Source organism: Atheta coriaria, unplaced genomic scaffold, assembly GCF_025399875.1.
Source record: "Atheta coriaria isolate IRGN ID8LTWV9N9 unplaced genomic scaffold, Caltech_Dcor_3.1 hic_scaffold_8_pilon, whole genome shotgun sequence".
Lineage (NCBI taxonomy): Eukaryota > Metazoa > Arthropoda > Insecta > Coleoptera > Staphylinidae > Dalotia > Dalotia coriaria.
Window position 1 is genome coordinate 2,327,452 of NW_027045450.1, and position 25,178 is coordinate 2,352,629.

Sequence of the window (25,178 nt, forward strand, 5' to 3'; positions counted from 1 at the left end):
AAATAACGTATTGTTGCCGCAGCGCCACACAGCCGCCCCCGAAGGTCTTACGCTATGTTACCGCCCCGGCAAGTAAACGTGCGCACATTCCACCGGCAGCAAACAGCAAGAATAAGGTATATACTACAGTAAGGTGGATGGAAATATTACGGTTCGTTTCGGCCCGTCGTGCTGCTCCTTGTTGTGTGAGGGTGCAATTTCCAGTGGAAACCGGTTGTCTCCCCAACATGCACGATGCGTGTCGAATCTTTCCACGGGCACAAAGGAACATTACATTACTGCTGCGCAAAATAGACACAGAGCGCACTGAAAACAGTTACCGTTTGCTTGCGAGGGGTACTTACATATTCTGGTCTGGTCTGGTTCCACTGCAAAAAGGTTAGTCCCTGAATCGCAAAAGAGGTAGACGTAGACTTAGAAACACAAGGTAAACTGCGAACGAATAGACAAAGAAACCCATCGTACACACAATCTTTATAACTGTCTTTATTTCAATTCCATTTCTCTACTTATAATGTTCTAGGTTTTTTTGTTTTTGGTTACAATTTCTTCCACTCTTCATCTGCTTCTGTCAATTTTTCGGATGTTTCAGCGCAGTATAATATGTTTCTCTATCTAACTTTACAATGTTGTTGGGTTTTTTGTGATTTTTTTTTCATCAAATTTCGGTAGTTTTTCTCTCACCGCTCGTCGCATTAAGAATTATTTCATTTTATATATAATATATTTTTGTCCTTTACAATGTCATCACCTTTCTGCACGCTCTGAACGGTTTTCAACTCGTAACTTCAGAAATTAGAAACAAACGAATAACACTTTTTTTGATTTTATCATCTTCTTCATCGCAATCATACAAAATTTTAATAATACACGGTGAAAAACTATACAAATCATCTAAAATCATCGTCTCGTTCATTGTCCTACCTACTGCCACGACTAATATGTGTGTGTGTTTTTGTTTTGGCCCTTGGTTTCTTCCGCAATGACAAAAATTCGAAGCGCACATATAACAAACGCAACCAACTGAGGATATGATGCAAATATTGACCAGTTTTGTTTTGGAGGATCGAATTCCGCGTAGCAATTTAAATGCATTGTAAATCATCATCGATTTTTTCACCCCCAGACAGTCCCCCAGGACCCCGAGTCGATGATATGTGAAACATCGAATAAAATCAAGTATTGCTTTCAATTACAGTGGATGATTGTGAAAAGGGGTTGGTGCATCTATATCATAATAATGATTGCGGGCCGTGCTTATCACAGAGTACGATATTTCGTTTTGGCGAGATAAATATGCAAATGCCGAGTTTGGAGTGGGGGTTGGCGCAGAAGACCGGACCTTCGCATCGGATAAAGAAGTTTCCACCCGAGTGTGCCGAATAATGGATAAGGGTAACTTGGTCGGGCGTAAGCAAACCAGGATAAGGAAAATATATGAGGCTCTAGTTAATAATCCACGGGCGTGGGGCCAATGCGGGGGACACTGGGCGGCGAATCAAACGATTTTCTTCATCATCTTCATCATCATTGACCATCTTATTTAATTGACCATCTGACGAACATGTTTTTTGTTTTTATATAGCACAACCATCGAATGAAACAAATGCAATATTGAAGAGTCAACACACGAGTCGTTGATATTATTAGGTTTTTTTTTTGTTTGTACACAACACATTTTTTTGGGCAGGGCACGTGGTTCCTTTACACTTATAACACTAAAAACAGCCGTTTACATTTATAAGGTGCTTCTACAGTTTTTTTTATTTTTTTGTTTGCGTGCGAGTTTAAATATATTCATATATTTATACTTGTCTTTCAACGAACATATATAGCTATTTATAGTTTATACTTTAATATATAAATGCTAATTAATACTCGTCGTATCGGCTATCTAAACACTAGATATACCTATCCCATATATATATAATTATATGTATGTATATATATATAGTCGCCGGTATACTTGTTAAATCTTGTATCAAAACTTTCCACCATTCACATGTTATATATATTATTATATAAAATGTTCGGATTTTTTTTTGTGTTTGCGATATCACGTTTAAGCTATGTATATATATCGCATATTGTTGGTTTTTTTGTATGTTGTTGCCTCTCTGACGCCGGGACGAGTCCACACCCTATATATTCTGACATCACAAGACTGCCTCAATCGCGATATCTCTCTGCATATGTACATTAATATTACATTATTTATATTCGGCTAGATTTCCGACGCTGGCCATCAAATTAATCTACCTCTAGCTGCTAATCTTCTCCCTCTCTGCGCCAGACATCGGATCGTTGTATGTTTCATAATACAGGATGTTGCGCTACACAACACCCTGTATAATATTTTGCCGTTTTTTTTCTTTTGGTTTCTGATCTAGCTAATTGTAATGTTTTTAATGTTGGTTTTCATCATCTTCATCATCGTTCTCCTCATTTTGTTTTTGTATATATATATTTATATTCATATATTTTGTTTGTTTTGTTATTTATATATTTATATTCATTTATTTATAACTTATCATCTGGTAATTAGTTCTCCTATGCTACGCAAGTTTGTACAAGGTTAAACAGGAAACTGAAACAGTAGGCTGTGGAGGCCAATCTTTATAAATATAAACTCTTATACGCCTAAAACATGTTTAACATGTAGTATTATTAACACTATACCGCAATAGTACGAGTAACACAATGTCTGAATCCGCATCTCGGAATGCAATTCAATATTTTATTTTAATACGGCTTCGTTTCGTCTGTCTCTGTATGTCTGTGTGTGTATGTGTGTGTGTGTGTGAGTGTTTCGGGTGAATCCGTTCCATCCAACACATGATAATCAACTTACGACCGGAATGATTGTAGTGTTGCAGCAGGAGCAGCAGCAGCAGGTCGTCCCCCAGTCCCGGGCGATGGTGATTCTTTAAGGTACTAGGGTAAGGCTGGGCGCCAGCCACTCTTCGTCCGCGAGCTGCCAAACAGACCTCACATCAGGGGGTGTTGAGGGGTGGTGGTGGTGATGGTGGATGGTGGGGTTTTTGGCGACGCGCTCGCGCCTCATGCACAAACCAGAGTGTGATCAGGTGTGTGGTTGTGGTTATAGTGTGAGAACTAGTGAACTGGGTGGTAAGCGTGAACTAGCCTAGGCCTCGACACTCTTTCTCTCTCTCTCCCTTTCTATCTCCCATGAATAACATTCTTCTTTGCTAGCGTCGGGGCCGGCCACACGTGCGGTGCAGGTTCCACGCTTGCTCTCAGCATTCACACAATTCCAACACAGGTTGCAGGTTTAGAGTATTTTTGTGCTGGCGGGAAAAGGGGTTTTAGTTATTTTGGCACAAACGTCCCCGCGATTATTTCGAATCTAGTGCGCGCGGAGTGTATTTTCTTGTATTAAAATATCACTATGTTGGTTGGTTGACTAATATGTGTGTTTCATTATTGAGCCTGAAAGAAGAAAAAGCCTAGTTTAGAAGAGAAACCCCCGGCTAAGGAAAGAACCAGTTGAGTTTTGTAGAGAAAGAGAAGGGGGATGCGAATGCCGCCATCCGGACACAAGCTGTTTCGAGACTAATTCGCATGCATCGTGCTCGTTTGGGATTTCATCTGTACGTGTATGTGTGTGTGTGTTGGTATTTGTGTGTGAGTGGAAAATCGCGCGGCGAGCATCGATGTCGGCCCGGAAGCCGAAATCGAACTCGCCGCTAAATATTGTATGAGCATAGATGGAAGGAACGCTTTGAATGAATACATGAATAAATGAGTGCCCCGACAGTCGGGGGGGATCATGTGGGCAGATAGAGAGTAGTAGAAGGGCATATCACAACAAAGTAAGAACAATGCAGAGTAGATACCACTATCAGCTCATGCCAGCTCAAGTCACCTGGCATCTGGTAGTCTATTACTTCCGTTTCTAGGACCTCATCTCTCATCTCTTAGAAACTTCAGTAGTATACTACTTATGTGTGGGTTTGATGGTTATGTAAACTATCGCATGCTATATTCCACACTCACACAACTATCATTCACTCTCCTCGCAAGCGTATTTATTGCAAGCATATGTGGGTCAGATGTGCATGCTAGCTGTTGTGGGTAATACTCACTTGGTATTGTTGAATCGGAAACACCAGTCCGGGCTGCTGCAGAGCTGCGGCGCCGGGCGTCGCCATCTGCTGCGGTGTCGTGGGGATCTGCGGCTGGCCGGGAATGCCCTGCCAGGTGGTCGGCACTTGCATGCCCATTCTGCTAAAGCGAGAAATAGACGTCCAGTGTGGTTAGGAAGCTGTTATCCGAGGTGCTTATGTGGACACTTGTAGAGACACTTACCCCATGTACGATTGCTGGTAGCCAGCGAATTGGCCGTAAGTGTAGCCTTGCATACCTTGCAGGAACTGGCCCTGCATTTGGGCGGCGGCGGCTGTGGTCGGAAAACTCTGCGGATACCAATATCCTAATTGCTGACTGTAGGCTCCATAAGGATACTGCGTTCCGGCTAGCGCCTAAATAGAAAAATAACATAACTATTTGTTTTGGACCTGTAAAAGTTAATATTTACTTGTCCAGGGACAGGGGCATTGTTGGGATCACCCGATTCTTTGCCCCACGAGCACTTGACGACCTGCCCGTTGATGTCTGTGTTATGCACAGCTACAATCGCATGGGTGGCGGATTCTTTTGTGGAAAAACTGAAAAAAAATCAATCCACTAATGACCCACCCTTGGAATCAATAGAATTCAGGTCACTTACCGTACGAATGCGTAGCCCTTTTCCTTAAAAACACGAATTTCCTGAATTGTACCAAAAGGTGCGAATGTTTTCTGCATCAGCTCCTCGGTGAGGCCATTGGTAATGCCTCCACAGTACACGGTGCAATTGGTGGGACTGCTTTGATTGTACACCTCGTCGAACGTCAATGGTTTGGAATTTACTGTAACAATAAATCACTCATATATAGATGGCACGTTTGGTGCCCCCCCACCAATGAAACTTGTTTGACAGGCGCAGCGATCACCGGCAGAAATGAATGAGCGCTTTTAATAAAGCGAAGTGAGCGAAGTGTTTTTGTTCATGATTGATTTCGGGCGCCCCGACTAATGAGATGACAGGCAACTTACTGATGAACCTATTCTCGGCACGACTCTCGGCAACTGTCGGTAATTTCGGGCGCGCGCATTGTTCGCTTTGAATGAAGTTATTGTGCATCCCGGAACCGTAGAACTTGGCGGAACTGGGTATAATTTTCGCATTTGGTATGCAGAGTGCCCTGTATAATACACCACCCCGGCTAAAATTCAATGATGGTTGAGCTAAAGTGCATAATACGTAATTGTGCTGCTCGTACCTTTTCACCCGCAGTTGAAACATGAACGTTTCAAAATGTAAAGCGATAACGGGCGTGCACGCGCCAATAAAACGTTATCTTTGACGTTAAAAACTGCTCGCTTCCAGTGTCGCTGGTAGCAATTACCGAAAGTTGGCCACAAACTCGTCGTCCAGTGGTGAGGGTCGAGCTTTGACGTTGCTTCCTTTCCGCGAGGCATATTTAATACGTGTTTAAAAAATAAAAACGAACGAGTCGCGTGTTCGTGTTCGGTTTTTGTCGTGACTCAAGTCGGCAGCACGCACGCACGTCCCGCGGGGTGATAACCAACTTGCAGCCGGCGCGAAAATGAATCCGAATCCGAGCGTCCAAGAACAAGACTATGCTTTGGGTCATAACGTCGCGGATTTTACGAGTGCTCGTTTACTGTATGACTCTGCGCAATGCGGATGTTCCGGATTTGACGGCAGGCATTAGGTGACTATGATGGAAATAAACATATTCTTAAAACTTTTACATTGAGTAATCAATCAGGTGGAAAATTTTTGTGTAATCTTTGATTATTTTTACTTCCGGGATTGCTGATGATCCTGATTCTGATGATGCGTTGTAAAACCACCTTTCCGCAATACAAAGAGACAGAGGGATAATGCGGGGGGCTTACGCGCCCCGTTGCCGAAAGTCGGACATCTTTATCATCCATCCGGAATTAGTGGCGCTGCGTTTTTCGTGCGGCACGACCGACTTCCGCGTGCGCGTGTGCAGCGCAATCAACGGAAACGAGGCGCGCAGAAATTACATGTGTGCCAAATTGCGCCGTCACGACATGATTTCCCAAACAGGGAGGAGGCGAAATTATATTTCGGCGCAAATAAAATTTTTGGCGCACGATTGTCTTGACTGAGTTTTCCAATTAGGAAAACAATTTTTGATATCATACCCGGATCGTAAAAAGTTTTCCGCTAGAGTTTAAAATGTAACCTCGCAATTCGATTAATGTCTACCCCATACAAGTTTTAATTGAAAGCAAGTGAACTCCACATATATTCCCTACACTTGGGTGTCGGATATATAAGTATATCAGATTTATATCAGATTTTCCAAATCCCAAACGCAAAAATTGAAAATAAACAAAACGCTGAGCTGGATTTCACACGCTCGCGCACGCACGCCACCGAAGAAAGCAATCTTTGGTTAAACGAAATAATTTTCCAAAGGAAATACAAAAAATTGGTGGAGGCGCCGCGTGGAACTGTATGTGACAGTAAGTAACATGTCTCGCCAAAGATTACATGTCTCATAAAGTCGGCGGAATTTTTCGGCGCTGCGGTGCTCCCCGAAGACCTTCAACGCCAACCGCTTCCGGGTTTGTACGCGTTGGTTTTTTTTTCTCTTCTCTCGCTGTGCAGAGCGGCGCGCCCGGTTGACCCAATCAAGTAGCAATTCCGAGCCTGTCAGGACTCGCTGTTTCGTTTCGTCGGCGGCGTATGCCTGCGAGGGACACGCATTACATATTCACGTGCGCGCCGGGCCAAAAGAATACGTAAGTTTTCGAGATTCGCCCATTCTTCGCGGAAAGGTATGCGCCCCGCGAGGCGCTCAATAATGCACAAGCTCGTCGTGCGTGCACGTACGCGCGCGCACGAATGCAAAATTATTTCAATATTATTTCTCTCACGGCGCAGCTTTCGTTTCTATTAAGTCAATGTTTATGTTGCGACGTCCCATTCAATGAGCTTCGGAAAATATGCGCGCGCCCGATGAAATTTCCAAGTTGATTATATTTAAATGGTGTGCGCGCTAGGGGTTTTCGGTGGAGAATAGAATTCGTTGTATTTCGCGTTATATTTACGCGGTGTGATTTCATGAATCGAAAGTGTCGAGTGGCGAACAAAGTGTTGAAGCAAAACGCGCTGAATGCACCGCAAAGTACATAATCTGATTAAATATCGAGCGTGGTGGGTGAAACAGAGCGATTATAACACGCGGCTTGATACTATCATCATGTTATTGTTGCGTTATATAGTTCTTTTGTTTGATTACGATGAAATATGATGTGGAAACTTTAATTTTTACATTATACTCTAATTTCCTCTTTAAGATCAGCAAAATTTCAACTAAAACACTAAAATATTTATGTTTTTCTACATATTTTACTAATTTGTCTATAGATCCCTAAAGAATGACCTGATAAGATGATAATATTATTATTCTATATAAAATTCCCTATTCAGGGAGTTTTTCCCCAAGATTAAGGGATGTTTAGTAAGCAAAATTTCAACTAAAACACTAAAATATTTATGTTTTTCTACATATTTTACTAATTTGTCTATAGATCCCTAAAGTATGACCTGATAAGATGATAATATTATTATTCTATATAAAATTCTCTATTCAGGGAGTTTTTCCCCAAGATTAAGGGATGTTTAGTCAGCAAAATTTCAACTAAAACACTAAAATATTTATGTTTTTCTACATATTTTACTAATTTGTCTATAGATCCCTATAGTATGACCTGATAAGATGATAATATTATTATTCTATATAAAATTCTCTATTCAGGGAGTTTTTCCCCAAGATTAAGGGATGTTTAGTCAGCAAAATTTCAACTAAAACACTAAAATATTTATGTTTTTCTACATATTTTACTAATTTGTCTATAGATCCCTAAAGTATGACCTGATAAGATGATAATATTATTATTCTATATAAAATTCTCTATTCAGGGAGTTTTTCCCCAAGATTAAGGGATGTTTGGTTTAGGAGTTATAAGGATGTAAAGTCTCACCTTCGTTTTTTGGAGCTGGAGGTTTTCGTGTGGCCCAATTTGTGCGAATGCTGCGACTCCCCAACCACTGGCCATTCATCGCCGCGATGGCACTTTCAGCCTCCTGAAACAATAATATAATGTTGACAATAAATCACTGCATGCATTTTTCAATTCGGAATGACCTTTTTCTGCTTGACATGACTTTTCAGCAGAGCAGCGTGTCAAATTTTATTGGTTGCCAGCAATGCGTCAACTTCTTTTGTGTCTTTGGATATTTCGAATTCGATAAATCCTCGCGTTGCCTCACATCGAATTCCCTCGCAAGCGGAACTACAACTATGCGCTTTGTACAAAGTCGTGGGGGCGCCAAGGACTCGAATTTCCATCCGCGCGCGCGCACGAAATTGCTTTCCGCACGACGACGTGTCACGATCAAGCCCAATCGCGGCCCAATCTGAACGCAATCGTCATATTAAACGCCCGCAAGCTTACGTTGCGCGCGGGGGGTAAACACTGTCGCGCTTGAATTAGTATTATCGAGTTCAATGAAACATTTTCGGAATGCGGCGTGCCGATGCAATCTTACCACCGGAAAGCACCCGCAATGCAAACACTTACGCACGCAAATCAAACAGTTTCTCCTTTTTTTCGGTCGTCGCACGCGTTATCTGACAAAATGCGAACAGGCGAGGAAATAAAATGTGACAACACGGCTCCCGGAATTAATTCCTTTCTTTTTGTGCGCGCATTTTTTCCTGTTTTACTCGCCGGCTCTATAATCACGAGCTTAACAGAGTATAAAAGGGCGAAGCTAAACGGGAAAGGAAACGGCGAGAAACTAAACGAAAGTGGGCGGCAAAAAAACGCACAGCTTTTGTGAAGGGAAAAAAAATACAGAATCTCACACCAGGTCATCTGGTGGGTGGCAGCGCGGGGTGGGTTTCAAGGGGTTGGGGGTCATTACTTTGTTGATTGTGGCTACTTTATCGATCTGGGCATAATTTAGGAGAGGCAGATAGTTACATAATGTATGTGTGTATGTGTGCTTTGGGGGATGCACGCGTCCCAGAAGACCCGCCCCAACTACGCAGAGAAACGCGTGTGTGCTGCCCCCGAATAATACGTGCTCGCGTGAATAATCCACGATAAACGTGTGCATTGTGCACAATGTGCAGCAGTGGAAATTTACAGTCGCACCAACCCCCAAGAGCTCACATTGCGAACACAGTGCACTCAACTTCAAGAAACTAGCCAATTTTGTACGAATGGGGACTTCTTGGCCAAGTTTACAACTCGTCCCGAATTATTGTTCTGCGCTGGGCGACATAACATTGTGTTGAATCTGTGCAGTTATGCACACGGCGACTGTGCTAATCGATTAGTGGTGCAGACGAGCATAGCGTGCCGAAGCTTTGCGTCTGTTTTATATTTGGTTTACGGCGGACTCACGGCTGTAAAACTCGATTCGTCCTCGTTCGGGAGGCGGCAGGGTATGCATTGTGCTGCAGTTGCCTCCAAAAAAAACTTAACGTGCGCAAGCCACTAAAGTAAACTCGCGACAGCCGCGCACGATGAATAGAAAAATTATACCGCAGCGTGTTTTAATGTAAATTCAACGCAGAGCATAAACTCAAACGTAAAATATTCACTAGTTACTAGATAATCTGCTAAGTTTTATTTTTTCCAAAAATTTTAATGATGATTATTATTTGCTTGTTAAATATTATGTATTATACACGTTTGTGATGAGGATAAAGGCTATAATTCCGTTTTGAATCAATAGTAGGACATTCCGCGCTGGGCTGCAATCACTGTTAAAGTTTGCGCGAAGTTGGCAATCGTAAAACGCTCGCTGCAGTTTCGGCTGACGGCGGTTGTTCTTTCGCGAACGCCATAAAAATGTTGTTAAATGTTGTTAGCGAGCTGATGCAGTAGCGGCGGCCGCGCGGGCGACCGTAACCGATCGCACAAAGCGAACTTGAAATGGGCATGCGGCATGCACCGCAAGTTACTATATATACGTATGTATGGGGGCGGTGGTGGAAATTCATTGTGATACTGTGTGGATGTGGAGATGCAGTGTGCGCATGCAGACGTCGTGAATCGAAAACGCGCGCTGCATAGCCGCCTCCACCACCGACACCATTACCGCACGTCGCCGCCGCATCGCTCTTTTCGCTGCAGTATGTTAAGAGAATGGCATGCGGCGGCGGTGGCGGGTGTTTCGGTTCCATCAACGGAATGCGTAGCGACGCGCATATTGTTGCGCAATACGTAATTTGCCCGGCGCCTTCACCATTTTTGGCGTCAACAAGTAAAAACACATTTATATATAAAAATCTTCTATAATGCTGAGTATAATGCTAGCTTAAGTAATTGTTTTCTCAGCCCTCTTGGCCCTCTCTTCGATATTCGTGGGGACGAGGAAGTGATTCCTACGTTTATGCATCGCAATGCAAATATAACCGGATAGTTTTCATCCCCCAGTTGGAAGTTCGTTCAAACAGCGCGCGCGGGTGGTAAACTTTACATTTCAAGGGTGGCTGTGCAGGAAAAGGAGAGTTGGCTGAGAGGAGGTGGAACAAGTTTAATAATGTTTGCGAGCGTGTTGCATTTCTTCTACTTCATTCCAATCTTGGCAAAGTAATGACTTTTTTCGCGCGCGTCGAAACTTACACCCCCGTATAATTGGTACATATTTTAGCAACAACAATATTTACCAAACTAATTCGGAGAAGCGTGCGCGCGCGCTGTTGGTTTATTCAGGCTGTTATTTTAAGAAGTATATTTTATGTGTGCGCCCGGCGCATCCACCATGCGAGAAACTTTAGCTCGTTGAGAGCAAACAAACCGCAAGTTCTCTGCATAATGCAATAACTGCGCGAATTTCGCCCGCGACTGGGTCCCCCATAGAAAAAGATCACCTGTTTTACACTGGCGCGTTTATGGCCATTGTTAACGTAAAATATATATCGCCATTACGTCGCACTTTCTTTAAACGCGCTGTATTTTATCGTATGTTTTATGGGCTGTGGGGACAACTTCATTCCAATCAGATTTTGTGCGCCCCGGGTCGTGTTTTCGCACATTATACCCGCGTGCGCGTGCTCCGAGGCCCCGATGTCGATAGTCGATGCGGTAATGCCTAATGTGGGTAATAAAAATAACGAAAACGTCAACCCCATAGCAATAAATAAAATGCAATCGTGCGTTATGAATACAAAAAGCACCAAACGCCAATAGACGCTGGGCGGAATGAGGCGTGAGTTAAGTGAAAATATTTTTGGCTGTGGAATGTTAATATGCGCGTGGAATATGTAGAGTTACTTTTTGTTCTGCTGTACCCTTTCTAAGATGCGCTGGGAGATAATATAAAGCAAGACGAACCGAGCGTAATTAATAAAACAAACAAGGAGGCAAAACAATTCCATTGCCTAGTTTGGAGACTATGGTGGAAGGAACAAAAAGTCATATAATACCACCACTAGCATAGCGCCGCGCCTGGGATCCTGTTTAGTATTCCCTTTAACGTTTTGCGGTTTTCGGCGCAGCAGCCGGATCGGCCTCGGCTAAGTCACTCCCCGCCCGCAACCGAATGAATAAACACGGACAGGAAGGGATGATGGTAATTAATGAGATGTGTAAGCTGCCGGTCAAACTTTCTACACACACATACATAGGCGGATACTTCCAGAGATGGACATTGGACATGAGCAAAAACACGATTTCTAATTGCCCACCCCCGTCCTTTACAATAAACGATTTTCCTTGGTCGGTTAAAAGTACTTTAGAGGCTGAACCAAATTGCGGGTATAGGAAATTGGTTAATCGAGGGAAAATTATCCACATTATGCGTCATTAGATCCCAAAGTTGGCAGCAGGAAAAAATACAGAATGTGGATAATTTTTGGCGCTTAATGAAATGCAGCTCAAAAGTGTCCATTAGAGTGGTCGGACTTTAATGACGGGCGTTTGGTAAAAGAGCAGTGTCAATTACTAGGGTTTGCTGTGGGGGAATACGAAGAAAGCGCTCGACAATCGTGAGACAGCTTTGCGCAAACAATGGTCTGGTTACGGGCCGCCCGCTGAGCTAAACAGAGTGCCAACCGGAGGGTTTACGTTTCTGGGTTATGGATCTCATTTCCAGCAAATGGCTGGTCATCTTGTTTGCCGCGCGTGCGAGACGAGTTGTGTTGTACGTACTAATCTAGCGCTTTCAACGCGACCTCAAAAGACCTCCCAAGATCTTGAGCGTTTTAGTTTTGAAGTTGGAATTGGAAGACCACTTTGATCCGCTTGCAGGTAAATTGATTAGAAATCTCAAATACAGTCGCGGATTTTCTTGCGGATCGAAATAAATTTGTTTTCCACCGTGTTCTATATGCTAATCCACGGTAGACCTCAAAACCCTTGAGCCCACGTCAATAACCACCAGTCAAGCATAAATTACAGCGCGTCAAAGAGACAATTAATTCATTCATAATATTTATACGTACCGTACAAAGGCAAGTGGGTATAAAATAATATTGCTCACCTTAAAAAAATAAACAGACGATGGAACAATAAAGCCCCATGGCGGCAAAAACTACCGACAGCTTGTTTGAATGTGAGATGAAATTTATTCCTCTTCTCTTGTTCCACACAAAAAATGCATTTAATTAAGCCGGGAGGTGTTTTTACTGGCTAGACCTGTTACGCTTAGCTTGTCGTACGAAATTAGTTATATTTAGTTTAACGTTTGTGTAATAAAAGTTTATCTACGAAGTAAAATTATGCGAGTTTGAGCTGCAGTGCAATTTGTGCAAAATATTGACATGTCGATGTGTTCCGACGCCGGACGCGACAACCGGAAGCGAAATGCCGCCGCCGACATTATGGTCAATTATTTTTAGATTTTACAGGTCGTCAGTTTCCAAGTTGTTTAAGACTTTTGCCATCCCGGGCACGTACCATAATTTCACGGCAGAATGTGTATGAAAAGCCCGCTGACCTTTGTGCGTCCCGTGTGTGGGTTAACTGGATAGACACATTTTTTCACCACCGCCGCCTCCGCCTCCTTCTTGCCAGGGTGTGCTTTTTTGCTTTGTGTCCGAAAAATTGGTCGGCCGCACGAATTATGTCATAATGGGCGTCGAGGTGTCAAAGTAAATTATTTTTGAAACGTTGCAAGTTCTTTGTGTGTTCGAATGCAACCCTGTGTGCTCAAATATCGATCTGTGTTTGCCGGGTGGAACGTTTGTGCGTAGTGTATACATTCGCAATGCGCGCCAGCCGGAATGTTCTAATTAAAAAACAATTTGGCAAAGATTTACAGCGCACTAAACAGCGGCACTTGCGTGCGAATTTTCTACGCTGATGTCGATTTTCGTCCGCTGGGGAGAAGTTTACGAATAGAGTCTCGATAATTGTGCCATTAATCCTTTGCGACGTTGATGAATTTTCAAAAACAAAATTCACTAAATTTTTTAAATTTTGTGGAAAAAATCCTAAGGTCAAATACAACAAGTGCTTTTTTTGGCAGAAGAAATCACCTTGGCATCGCCACAGGTAAGCTACAGGTGCGATTGCAAGAAGTTAGCGGAAAACTCGATTCATTGCGAAACTACTGAAGTAAGTGTCACGCGCATCGATCCGCAAAGTCAAAAATGCCCGCATTGCTCCGCCAACGCTAACAAAAACAGCTCTAATGTCTTGAACTCGCTGAAAACGTTGAAATGTGACTCTTGGCAGTTGGATCAGTGCGGAGATAACACTCCGAGAGGAAAAAACTTACCGCTTTTTTAATAAACGAAACGAAGCCATATCCTTTCGATTTCAGCGTCTGCGGATCCCGCACGACTCGACAATCCCTGAAACAAACAAAACAATCGATGAGTTTTTCGCTTGGCGTGACATTTCTTTTTAAAGCGCGCCCCCCGCAGCCGGAAAAACGTTCATAATCTGGTAATTTATTAAACGATTCGCATTCGGCGAGGTGAGATTTATGCGAATCTTGCGCAAACTTTTGTCGAGGGCATTCAGTCGAATGGATAAACGCGATTGCGTTATGTTTGCGTGCGCAGTGCGGGGGTGCGAGCGAGACCCGACGGTTTGTTAATGAATGGCAAGCGGTTTTTCGAGTATCTCTCCGCGTGAGCAAAAACTTTCCGGCGGGACGGATCGAAATGTATGTGGGATTTGCGCCAGCGAGCGCAATTCGGGCGACGCATACTAAATCTCCGCGTGGCTGCAATTAAGATCCCTTCCTCTCTCACCCGGCCGCCCGAGGGTGGGTAATTTTTCTGCGCGTCCACGCCGATGCGATAATCTGTCAGAGCCCGCAGAGGCGCGGTCGGACGATGTGTTCGGCCATTGTTGATTGAATGGAATCGGCATCGGCGATAAGCGAGAATATGCAGGGATTATACAACACGGAAGAGGTGGTTCCGGTGCATATAAATTCACACCCGTTTTCCCACATTTCAAGACATAACAGCGGAAGAAAAAAACATTTTGTGTTTAGTTGGTGGAGGTGCCTGGTACTCGAGCTGCTTGTGATGTGTTTAGAGTGGCAATTATGGTTGGTATTGTGCGCGCCTGGTCACCAGGACTAATTATCAGACAATGTGCACGGCTGGAGAGAACTGTCTCCCGGAAACTTTGCTCCTCTCGAGGAGGATGCTTGCGACATAAGCACTAAGCCAATGACGTTCAATACTTATTAATAACCAACGAGGTGCAGCCGTTTGTCACATTTTGTCGGAACTCCTGCGAGCCGGATGCAAACTTTGTTTGGGCGAAAGGGTATCTTCATTACCACAGCACGTTCGTTGCAATTATCCGTAAAGTTTACTACGAATTTCAGAGTGGCAAGCAAACTACAAGATATTGCATTTCTCCACCGCGAGTTTCCTCGCCCAAATTTGCTGCTTCAGTGCCAGAAATAACATTTTTGCGTTTTGTGTTTATTATAATTCGGATGAAATTATATTAATACATAATCGTGTATAATAGCGGATGTCTTGGGGCTTGCGTTGCGTAACATCCGACAATGCGGTGGATTCAATTCGGAAAATTTAATTAAAACAAAACAAGAGTAGCGGTGGTGCTCCCGGGGCTCGGTTTCGGGGCGAAATGTATTATTGATGCAAAAAGAGCGGCATTACTCCGTTATGAAGTGAACATTATACAAAAATGGTCCGTGCGTACATTATTCCGAAGGAACTGTTTCTGCGCTTTGTTCGCTTAATTTTATTTAATCGCCAGCACTTAATGCCCGACCAAATAAACCGGCGATGAAAGTTGCCGACATGCCAGCGCAGCAGCACAGTGGTGGTGGTGGTTTGGAAGGAGCAGCAACGCCGACACTACTGCAGTGCATCTGGAAACTCGCCGCCCCCACGCCGAAATGTATTCAGCTTTAATGCGAGATACAATTAGATAAATAAATACTGCTTGATTTATGGTCCGTGTTGAGCTTTCCGCGTTCCGCAGGTTTCCACGTTCTTCGCTCTCCACTCACGCACACATCAAAGATGCAAAGGCACAAAGGGGTGACTTGCAACCAAAAAGGGACTTTTGACTGCCGCGCGTTCAAAGCGCGAGCGCACTGAATAGTACATGCGGGTCGTGGTGGCGCATTACCTCTTCGAGTACAAGCGCGTTAATAATAATTTATTATCACCAGCAAGATGAAGCTCGCAGAGGGTAAGCGAGAGTAAGCCACCGGGGTCGGGTCAAGCAGCTCGACCCGAGACCCGCGGTCAAGCCCCCAACAAACCGGTATTCCCCGAATGGTTTTAAGGCAACTCCCACCACTCTAGTGTTAGATCTAGGTATAAATATGTCGTCAGTGGCGGGTGATAAAACTGAAAGGAAAAAGTTTGCAGAGGGAAGCACATCACTGGGTGTCATTGCAGGCAAATTATATAGGTTAGGTTGAAACTGCGCAACGGAAGTGCCTCCGCGCGGCTCATTAAATAACATGCACTGCAATTTTCGGCCCCGGCACACGGAAAGGTCATGTAAAACGCTTGACCGGCTGAAATATCACTGGCGTGAAAAATGCGCCATGACCAGTCCATGGGGGTGGGGGAAATGGGAAGGAAAACAGCAAATTGCTCCCGAATTTATGTATTATTTTATTTGTTTTTGTGCTAGCCGGGTAGAGTACACGCTGCGGCATCTTATTTATAGATTTTTACAAGATGGGCTTTAATTAATTGAGAAGATTTATGCGACGGCAGCGTAGCTTTCGCTGCCGGTTAACTTTCCAGCGGCGCGCAGCGAATTAACGGTCCGTCGGACGGTCACTGCACGTACGCGATGGGGGAGCAGTTGGGTGCCAGTTCCGCCCTCAGCCCCAGGGTTGGTTTTGCTACGCGAAGCGTATACAATGCCAGCCGCGTTGCGATGCATTTTACGTGTACGTCCAGGGCACAATGTGCGGCACATACAAATTCCGCGCATTGTGCGTGTGACGTAAAACGAATTAGTTCGATTGAGCCCCTTTTGTATACGGGTAGAAAGCTCGTCGTTGTCGCAGATGGATAGATGCGGAATCGATCAGCGCACTGGCGGGTTTTAGTATACCGAAGACCGCAGGACTAATTGGATGTCGTCGTTGTTCAATCTTCGACACCGCTGTCAACCTAAGTCGCATTTATTTTATTATTTATGCGCAAAGTCATTTTTTTTCTCGCAAAATATTTAATGGAATTTGGAGGATTGACAGGAGGAAAGAGCAATTTCTGGAATAATAGCCGGCGCACGTCGAGTGAAAGCCCGCGCGGAAGATGTACGATCGGGAATTGCGAGTAGTTTCGAATTGATGAATAGATGAGCCCCATATGCCGACACCTGCACCAGGACCTCATCACTTACTGGCAATCCATTTTCCGTCGGTAGGTACGAGCTACGCACGATACACAGACGACGAGTCATCCTTCGTTTTGACACTATAGCGTTATACAGGTAGATTTTTCGAGAGGAGGAAAAAACGAACGCCGATAGGAAATGACGACGGGTTGATGTTGATGGCGAGCCCGGTAGCCCCGTGGGCGACTTACGACACACGCGCGCGCCAGGCGTGGATTCGGTATATTTTCACTTCCATTTGGGATCAGCATCGAGGGAGAGGCCGCCCTCGTAATGTACGATCATCGTACTTTTGAGCATTTCCGGCATGTATTCCGGACATTTTACGACTGTGCGCCCCAGCGTCGGCGGCGGGTCCCGGCGTCATTCTTCGTTTCGCGGGAAATGGGTCCTGGGCCGCAGTGCGCCCTCTGGCTCGTCATTTACTAATTTGCTCCGCACGCGCATCTATAAAATGCTCCACCATGCGCTAGCTACTAGCATCAGAGACGGAGGAATCCATTACCAGCCGCCGCTCGTTTCTAATGCGTCAGTTTATTATTATTATTATTATGCGCGCGCGCGCGTATTAATTTACTTTGAATATTAAGTACGCTGTAAGGCGGAAAAACGAAGCTCTAAATTCCCAATTCGGGGGCCTCTGCGTCCCGAAATCACACCTTGGCAATACCAAAGCATTTCGTTGATAATTAAACCAAGGCCACGCCGGAATACATTTTAAATTAATTAGCGCTGCGCAATTTCCAGACCACTAACCTAACACTAACGGCGCGGTGAATTATTCAACGCGTGCGCATGCGCGCACACCTCCGGCATAATCTCACTTAACCTTGCCTCAATGTTGTTTTTTTCCTGGCTGTGGACAAAATTGTAACGTCGGAAGCCAGGCTGTGATCGGATAAGAAAAGACGCGTTCGTATCTGCGCGGCGGAGATCTCGCATAAAGCTTTTAAGCACAGGGAAAAGCTTTGGGGATGCCAAGGCGCGACGTCATCCACTCTCGGAGTGGTTAAGACACGGCTTCGCATCGGATCACACCACATCATTAGGTATCCCATCGCGTGTGCGTCGCAGAAAGCAAAAAATCGCGCAATGTGTTCAAAAAAATAAAATCTCTCATTAATACCTGTGTGTGCTTTTATAGCGTAAGTTTTTGCGGAATAAAATTCTTGTTTCGATGTGCTGGAGAACTGCGGATTTAGAGCAGCGTCAAAGTTCGAAAAGTAAAACGCACAATTAACTGCCGAGCTCTCAGTTATTTAATGCCCCAAGTATTCCCATAAACGTTAAGATCATATTATGCAATTACATTGCACAGGTTCGGCGCTCGTACGGAGATTAAACGCTTAAGGATCTATTTATCTTGTATAATAATCGCGCGCGCGTGGAGCCCGGCGCCTCCACCAAACCGGTATTTACGGGCGGCAATATACGAGGTCGCGCACTAAAATAGTTTTCCGACATTCGTCGACGAGCACCATTTTAATTGCCATCAGCCATTATTCGAACTCGGAAAACTCAAAAACTCATTTTTTTGCGTCAGGATAACGCCATGGAAATAAAAGTAAAGATCGTTATATGATATCATAGATGGAGTTAAGTTGATAGTGAGGATGAAATGATGAAGCCATTGAACAAGTATGAAAGTATAAACGAAGCGAAGGGAATATGATCAAAGGAGAGGATAACGTTTTTGGACGACGACGACGACGACGACGAGTCGTGGATGTTTCAATAGTCGCGCTGTTTGCGAACGCTTATTGGCATTCTTATCACGTTTGCACTGTTATTTCGGACACTTCACATACACGCGCGGCGCACGCTCGCTCGGCACTCAAAACTTTTTACGTGCGCGCCAGCCAGCGATCAAGTCGCGGGGGCGAACTGTTGAGCCCAATAAAAATAGGAAAAACGTAAGAAAAACATCGACTGTGCGCGCGCCCGCGATGTTTGCTTACAAATATGTGTTTTATGTGCGTGGAACTTTTCCGCCCGCTTCGTTCCGCCGCCGCCGCGCCGCGCCGAAAATGTCAAAACTTTCGGGTTTGTATCGCGCAAGTTTATTCGGGCGCTTTTCTTTGAGGCACAAATCGTTATTCAAAAGTGAGAATGCGTCGCATAGTTTAGTCGTTTCGGCGGCAATCTGCGAACATTAGAATCTTTTGTATGAGCTGAGCACAAAGAAAGTCGTAATTTACTTTTTGCGCAACGCCGACAACCCCGCAACGGCAAACAATAACTCAATCAAATTGTGTTATAGCCACGAAATAAAAATCTAACAAAAAATTTTTTTTGTAAAAAATTTTTTAAAGACGGTTCTGTACAAAAGTATCATTATAAAGTCTTTGCTGGGCTGCTGTGAGAGTTATCTATGCGCTGCGGAATTTGATTCGCCGTTTATCAGATTACGCTTAATTTACGCTCCCCAATTTATATTCCGCCCAACAATAGTGGTATGCATACATTACGCTTGCGTCGAGATGAAAAAAGTTGAAAGATGCGCGATAAAAGAACCGAGACGCCGCCACCGTGATGCGGCGATATTGCCACCGCGCTACACATTCAGCCACCCTTAAACGAAAACTTCGCTCGGAGGTCGCTTAAATGAAGTTTGAATAAAACGGGGCGACGCATAAACATAAGTTCGACCATTTACGCGCGAGCAAGATCTGTTTAGACGTAATGAGGCGCACGCCGTATTATCGAGCCTCAGCGTTGAGTAAAATCTATTTGCATAAAGCGGGCATAACGCAGCATTGCGCATCGCGGGCGGGCTGGTCGAGGGTTGAATATTCATGCGGTTCAACTCGACCTCACTTCTCGTCCGCACCGTAATTGTGTGCTGCTGCGCGCCGGGGTTATTTGTTCCTTATTGGAGCCACTTCGCCGGCCGCGAGTTCACTCGGCGCGACGGGGACAAAGCGGACTTCTAGTGTGCGGAAAATTAAGTGTATCTCTTTGTTATAGGTACGAGATAACCGAGCGCGGAATCGCCCGAGCTTCTATTCATTACACGACGGTAAGAAACTTGAATTCGCTTCCTCGCCGCGCTAATTATCCCTAGTGTTCTTATAGTGGTGCGCGCTTTAGTGGAACAGGTGTTTGAAAAAGTTTTCCCCGCACTGACTTAATGTCTAATTGAAGCGCAGCAAGAAAATCTTTGAATTTTTATGTTTATTTGTTTCTCTCGGACGCCCAGAAAAAAAACAAAGCCGGATTCAATCGTCAAAGCGAAGAGGAAAGTTAATTAACAAGTTGGCAGGCAGCGGTTTGCGTTAGTGCTTAGAGGGGCAGCGTGCATAATTAATAATAATTCATATCGTAACTCTCTTTCGGATTCAATTAGCCACGCGCGCGGCGCGGGGTTTTGTAGCTCCATTAGAGCGCGGGGGCGAGGGCGTATTAATAATTACCGCGCGCGCGCCCGCGCACAAAGATTTGACACGAAATTATATCGAAAATTAAATATTCAAATCCATCCGGCGCGGCGCAGCGCAACCGTTCGCATAAAGAGATTAACCGCGAGAAGGGGACGCCGTAATCCCGCGGAGGAAAAACTTGCGCGCCGCATTCCAGCAGCCGGGGAAAACCCATCTTAGCTCTCTGCGCTTAAACAACCGACAAACTGGAATAAACCAAAACATTGGTAATCTCGATAAGGGCGAGACGCGCGCGCTCGCCTGGAAGACTTTCGCTTCGTCTTTGCGGTCCCCCGAGGACCAGCGTTGCTTAATTTCGAAATAACACCGCGATTAAAAATGCATCGCTTTTATCAGATCTGCAAATTTTAGGAATAAACTCCCAGAAAAACAAAATTTTAAAAAATGGTGGAGGCGCCACAATTTTACAAAATTAATCAAATTCACTTCTAAGTAATACAAGCGGTTGGTGAAGTCAGTATCAGTTATATTATGTTTCCAACAATGCCCTGGAGAAATTCTGACCGTAATGAAGCGGGTGCTGGAAAGTTACAAGATGCAGATGCAGGTGTGCAACTTGTGATACAGTATCAAATATTCGACCACAGCGCCACCGGGAGCAGCCGATCAGGCACACCAACCGTCAATAATATCCCGCGGCGCGCTTCGCAAACAGGAAATAGTGTAATTGCTACTTATTAGAATAATCGCTCCATGTTTGGCTGCGAGCACAACAATGCAAACACATCAAAGCAAGCGCTCAAGTACAAATCAATATTTACCTCGCTAAGCATCAATTTCCTTATAGAAAACGCAGGAATAAAGAAAATCAAGTTTAATCTTGTGTTCGCTCGCATTGGCATTCAATCAGAATGAAGCTTGTGTTCTGTATTCGATTGAGCTCCGAAATCTGGATCAGATAGATTTGCACTGCGGCGCAAACGCCATTATTGCATAGTATTCACGTCATTATAATCAATTCACCGATTATTAGATACTGTCGGCCGTGTGGATGCCCTCCGGTCCATCGCGATTGCGCTGCGCCAAATGCGCTCGCATGATATATTAAATATTAACCGAGGGTCTACAATGCGTGTCGCTCGCTTGACATAACAAGACATTATTAGCGTCTAACAGTAGCATATGTTTGCATTAAATCTGCACTGCAGAGATTACTCTCCGCTCTAGAGGATAAGATATAATGTAAAATGTTTTTGTTTGTTTGATTTCCAAGAGTGTTATTTTTTATGGAAATTGCCAATCATAACAGAGCCATTTTGCTCGTTTTTGGGAAAGGCCGTGATTCACATACATATATGCAGAGAATGGCGCGCGGAGTGAGCAAATAGTGTTAACACACGTCCATTTGATCGCGATCTTCGTCCGCAGCGTGAAAAACAGAGTTGCGCTTCGTCTAATAGAGAAAATACGATTTCTCGTGATATGTAAACATTGCCCGAAGCATGCGCTTGGAAAGACGATCGAGTTTAAACCAAAAATCGCTTTTATTTTATTTTGCGTCGATAGTTCTAGATTTTTTATTTTTTCGCTCTAGGGGATAATTGAGGCGTCTGTAAGAAATGTAAATGTGCAACGATAAAATCCATCTCTTATCACAAATATTTCATGCGCGCGCGCTTAAAATTTTCATATTAGACTTGCAAATATGCAAGTGAATATGAATTTTTATGCGAATAAAATAAAATATGTAGCCGCGCAGGCGAATGTCAGCGTGTATATTTCACTCTCCGGGCATGAGGCAGAGGCAGGATTCCTCGGCTAGCTAGCGGAGAAGAAATTGCTCGCGTTTGCCTCGCTTTGGTTTATTTTTATGCCTGCCGACTTCCGACGTGTTCCTCGGAGATTTGTCTGTGCTGCGCCGGCGATGTATAAAGAATGCATAAAACAATACAGCTGGACAAAAATAACGCACATGCTTCTCTACGTGCGCGACCTCACAATGCGCCCGCCGGCACTAAACCATTACCAATACCTTTTTATGTGCAAGAGCGCGCAAAAGTTATGTGCATCCCACTATTTGGGTTACGGGGCGGTTAGGTAATAACCTCACCCACATTTTCTGATTGTAAGTCTTCGGATGGATTTTTTTCCTATTCTGCACGAAAAATTAGTGCAAGAAATTCACTTGATGGAAAATCGATGTGCGCCTTCTTTTTGAAGCCACGGCGTGCGCGTGGTTTGTGGTGGCTATGAGCGGAATTGGTGGAAAAGCATAATTAAGAGAGCCGGCGCAAAAAAAGTTTTCTGCGGCGGCGGCGGCGGCGGCTCTAGTTTTATTTCCCCCTAGTGATATTTATTGTGGTTATGCGGGGACAGTTTAAATATTTTACGGTTGGTGGAGGCGCCGGGCGACATTACGTCGGAGTGCTACCCGGCTGCTGGGAGGCACAAAAGTGCGGTAATGTTCCCCAATATATACACCCACACACACAAAAGCACAACAAATTCACAAAACTGGTCAAGAAAAATATTCGCGAAATCAAAACTGATTTTTTGAATCTCAGCCTGAAAGAAAATAAATTTAGTCGGGGGTTGGGTAGCTAATGAAAGAAACGTAAAAAATGACCAGTCCTACATATACATAAATTTGAATACGGGGCTCCTGGCGCTGGCATTCTGGAGTTAACTAGCCGAACAGCCGGGAAAACTCGACGCCGCACAATGGTGGCACAACCTTCAATGCCTCATGCTTCAATCTTATCGCGTTCGGGAATGTCGGAGAAATCTTGTTCGTGACGCTCGGCGTTTTCGCGTTTTTTTCCCTTCTTTTGCTTGCGTCTCTTCCACCCCCGACATAAAATAATATACGTCCAAGGCACACGCTTGTGGTATAATAAGAAAAGAATCAATTGTTATGATTACAACGAAGGAAAAAAAACAATGCGGTATTGTGCTATGATTTGCAGAATTGCATTAAAAGAAAGAGGTGAAAAGGGTTGGAAGGCGGGAGGTGGCTAATTTAGCGCTGCGCATTGTTTGCTCAACCACAGGTACACATTTCCTTGTATGCCTTGGAGCGTGAACTTATATAAGACTTGGAAATTGCAGTGCACGCCAGGCGGAAAATATGTTTAATTTCTAAATAGCGGGCGCCGCTTTTTGGGAAAATGATGAAACAATTTCCAACTCACGTAAAGTAACGAGCTTAGTTCCGAAATTTTAATTCCTCGCTCGCGCGCTCGCGGATTATAATGTAATTAGGTAGAAGTAGGGGACGTGTAGATGTTCATATGAACTTACGATATTTCTCCGAACGCCGCGAAGGCTTCCCGCAGCGTTTGCGTTTCTATCTCAGGACTGAGATCGCCGACAAAGATGTGATGGTGCTCTGCAACACAAGAAGGAATATAATCAAATTAGTAAATACACGTCAGAGTAGCTTTCAACATATTTCGGTGTATATTTGGTTGCATACATTGCATACATGTTTACGCTATTGATCGACATTTTTTCGGCGTCTAAGTTTAAGCACTCCCAAGAAACCAACTAAAAATACTATACTATACAGTGTATCTGGAATTAATTCCCGAATGGCCGTAGCAGGTGATTAGACGGAATGCAATTTAGCAAAAACTCAACTATGACGTTTGCGATGGTGTGCTGGCAAATAACGCGGCGATAACTTGAAGCAGCTTTTCTTTGACGCTGTCGCCGAAGCTTCTTGCAGTGCAGTCGGTGCGGCGAACGCCACCGGGCGAAATAAAGCGATCCAAATTTCGGGATAAAAATGTTGGAAGCGCCAGCGAAACGCTCGCAGTCAGCACTATTTGTAATGATTGCGGATCGCAGCCGGGGCGTCCGGGAGTCGATAATGAGTCGGACAAGTGACGCTAACCGATAACAGCGCGCCGACGGATAGCAAAAAGCTGCGCTCGAGAGCTTTCGCAGTTACAGTTACAAACAGCGATCGTCGCCGGACTATTCTCTCGCACAAACTTCTTCTTATTTTATTATTTTTTTCTTCTCTCTGTGTTACAATTGTAACCCTCAGATACTAAAACTCGAGGTTAATATTTTATGCGGGATGCGATTAATTAAATTTTCAAAATGATACACGCAACGTTAGATGAATCATTTATCAATATAAATTCTATTGGTGTGTTGAACACGGAATCTTGCTCGCGAAGATGGATGGTAGCTGAATTAGTCATGATTTTTCGAAGCGAATTATTTATCGAATGGTAATTCGAGCGAGACCGCATCGCGCGCACATTAAATTAACTCTCTATGACAAGGCAGCATTCTTAAAAAGCGGCGCCCGCAATTTGCATTGTAAATTATGTACGATTTTGCGCACAAATTGCGCGCGCGCAGCGACGACGTGTAAAATTCATTCCTGATATAGAAAATGCGCGCCCGTTAACGAGATTTATTGGCGTATTATAATAATAACGGCTGCCGGTAAACTACGTGGCGTGCGTGGCCGATATTAGGGGTATGGAACGCGCGCACGAGGCGCGGAAATGCTTACTCAAAGTTTATAATCGCGAGCGCCGAATCTCTCCACCAGCAGCGTATTCAATAATATCCAAAGCGAAACTATGCACGACCTAATTATGATGAAATACCTTCGCGTAGACTTGCGATAACAAAAATGCAAACATTTTATTTATTTTCACTCCGAATCGCGCAATTCGACAAATTGCTGTATGAATTATTTCACTAATCCATATTTAAAATATGCGTAGTACTAAAAATGATGAATTTTGAGTCAAAAACATAATTTACGATATAAGTATTGAAAAACGATAAATTCCCACACAGAGCGCGCTCGGAATAAAAAAAAAA

At 44.2% G+C, this 25,178-nt stretch overlaps 1 protein-coding gene and 1 long non-coding RNA gene across 6 annotated transcripts in view; one reads left to right on the plus strand and one right to left on the minus strand.

Annotated features, from left to right (window-relative positions):
• LOC135797196 (uncharacterized) overlaps nucleotides 1–25,178 on the plus strand; it is a 140,007-nt gene that overhangs the window by 4,707 nt on the left and 110,122 nt on the right. The window lies entirely within an intron of this gene.
• The window catches only part of LOC135797194 (cytotoxic granule associated RNA binding protein TIA1), a 90,579-nt gene continuing 65,872 nt past the window's right edge, over nucleotides 472–25,178 (minus strand). For 2 of the 4 annotated variants that reach the window (XM_065309430.1, XM_065309433.1), the window contains 8 exons: nucleotides 23,631–23,718; nucleotides 13,868–13,943; nucleotides 8,113–8,215; nucleotides 4,751–4,931; nucleotides 4,559–4,688; nucleotides 4,330–4,502; nucleotides 4,107–4,248; nucleotides 472–2,974 (listed from right to left, as the gene is read on the minus strand). In XM_065309430.1, coding sequence (XP_065165502.1) covers nucleotides 2,927–2,974; nucleotides 4,107–4,248; nucleotides 4,330–4,502; nucleotides 4,559–4,688; nucleotides 4,751–4,931; nucleotides 8,113–8,215; nucleotides 13,868–13,943; nucleotides 23,631–23,718 — 941 coding nt within the window. In that variant the 3' untranslated portion in view covers nucleotides 472–2,926. Of the gene's footprint in view, nucleotides 3,451–4,106; nucleotides 4,249–4,329; nucleotides 4,503–4,558; nucleotides 4,689–4,750; nucleotides 4,932–8,112; nucleotides 8,216–13,867; nucleotides 13,944–23,630; nucleotides 23,719–25,178 lie in introns of all 4 variants that reach the window. The other 2 variants (XM_065309432.1, XM_065309431.1) reach the window with 2 other exon arrangements.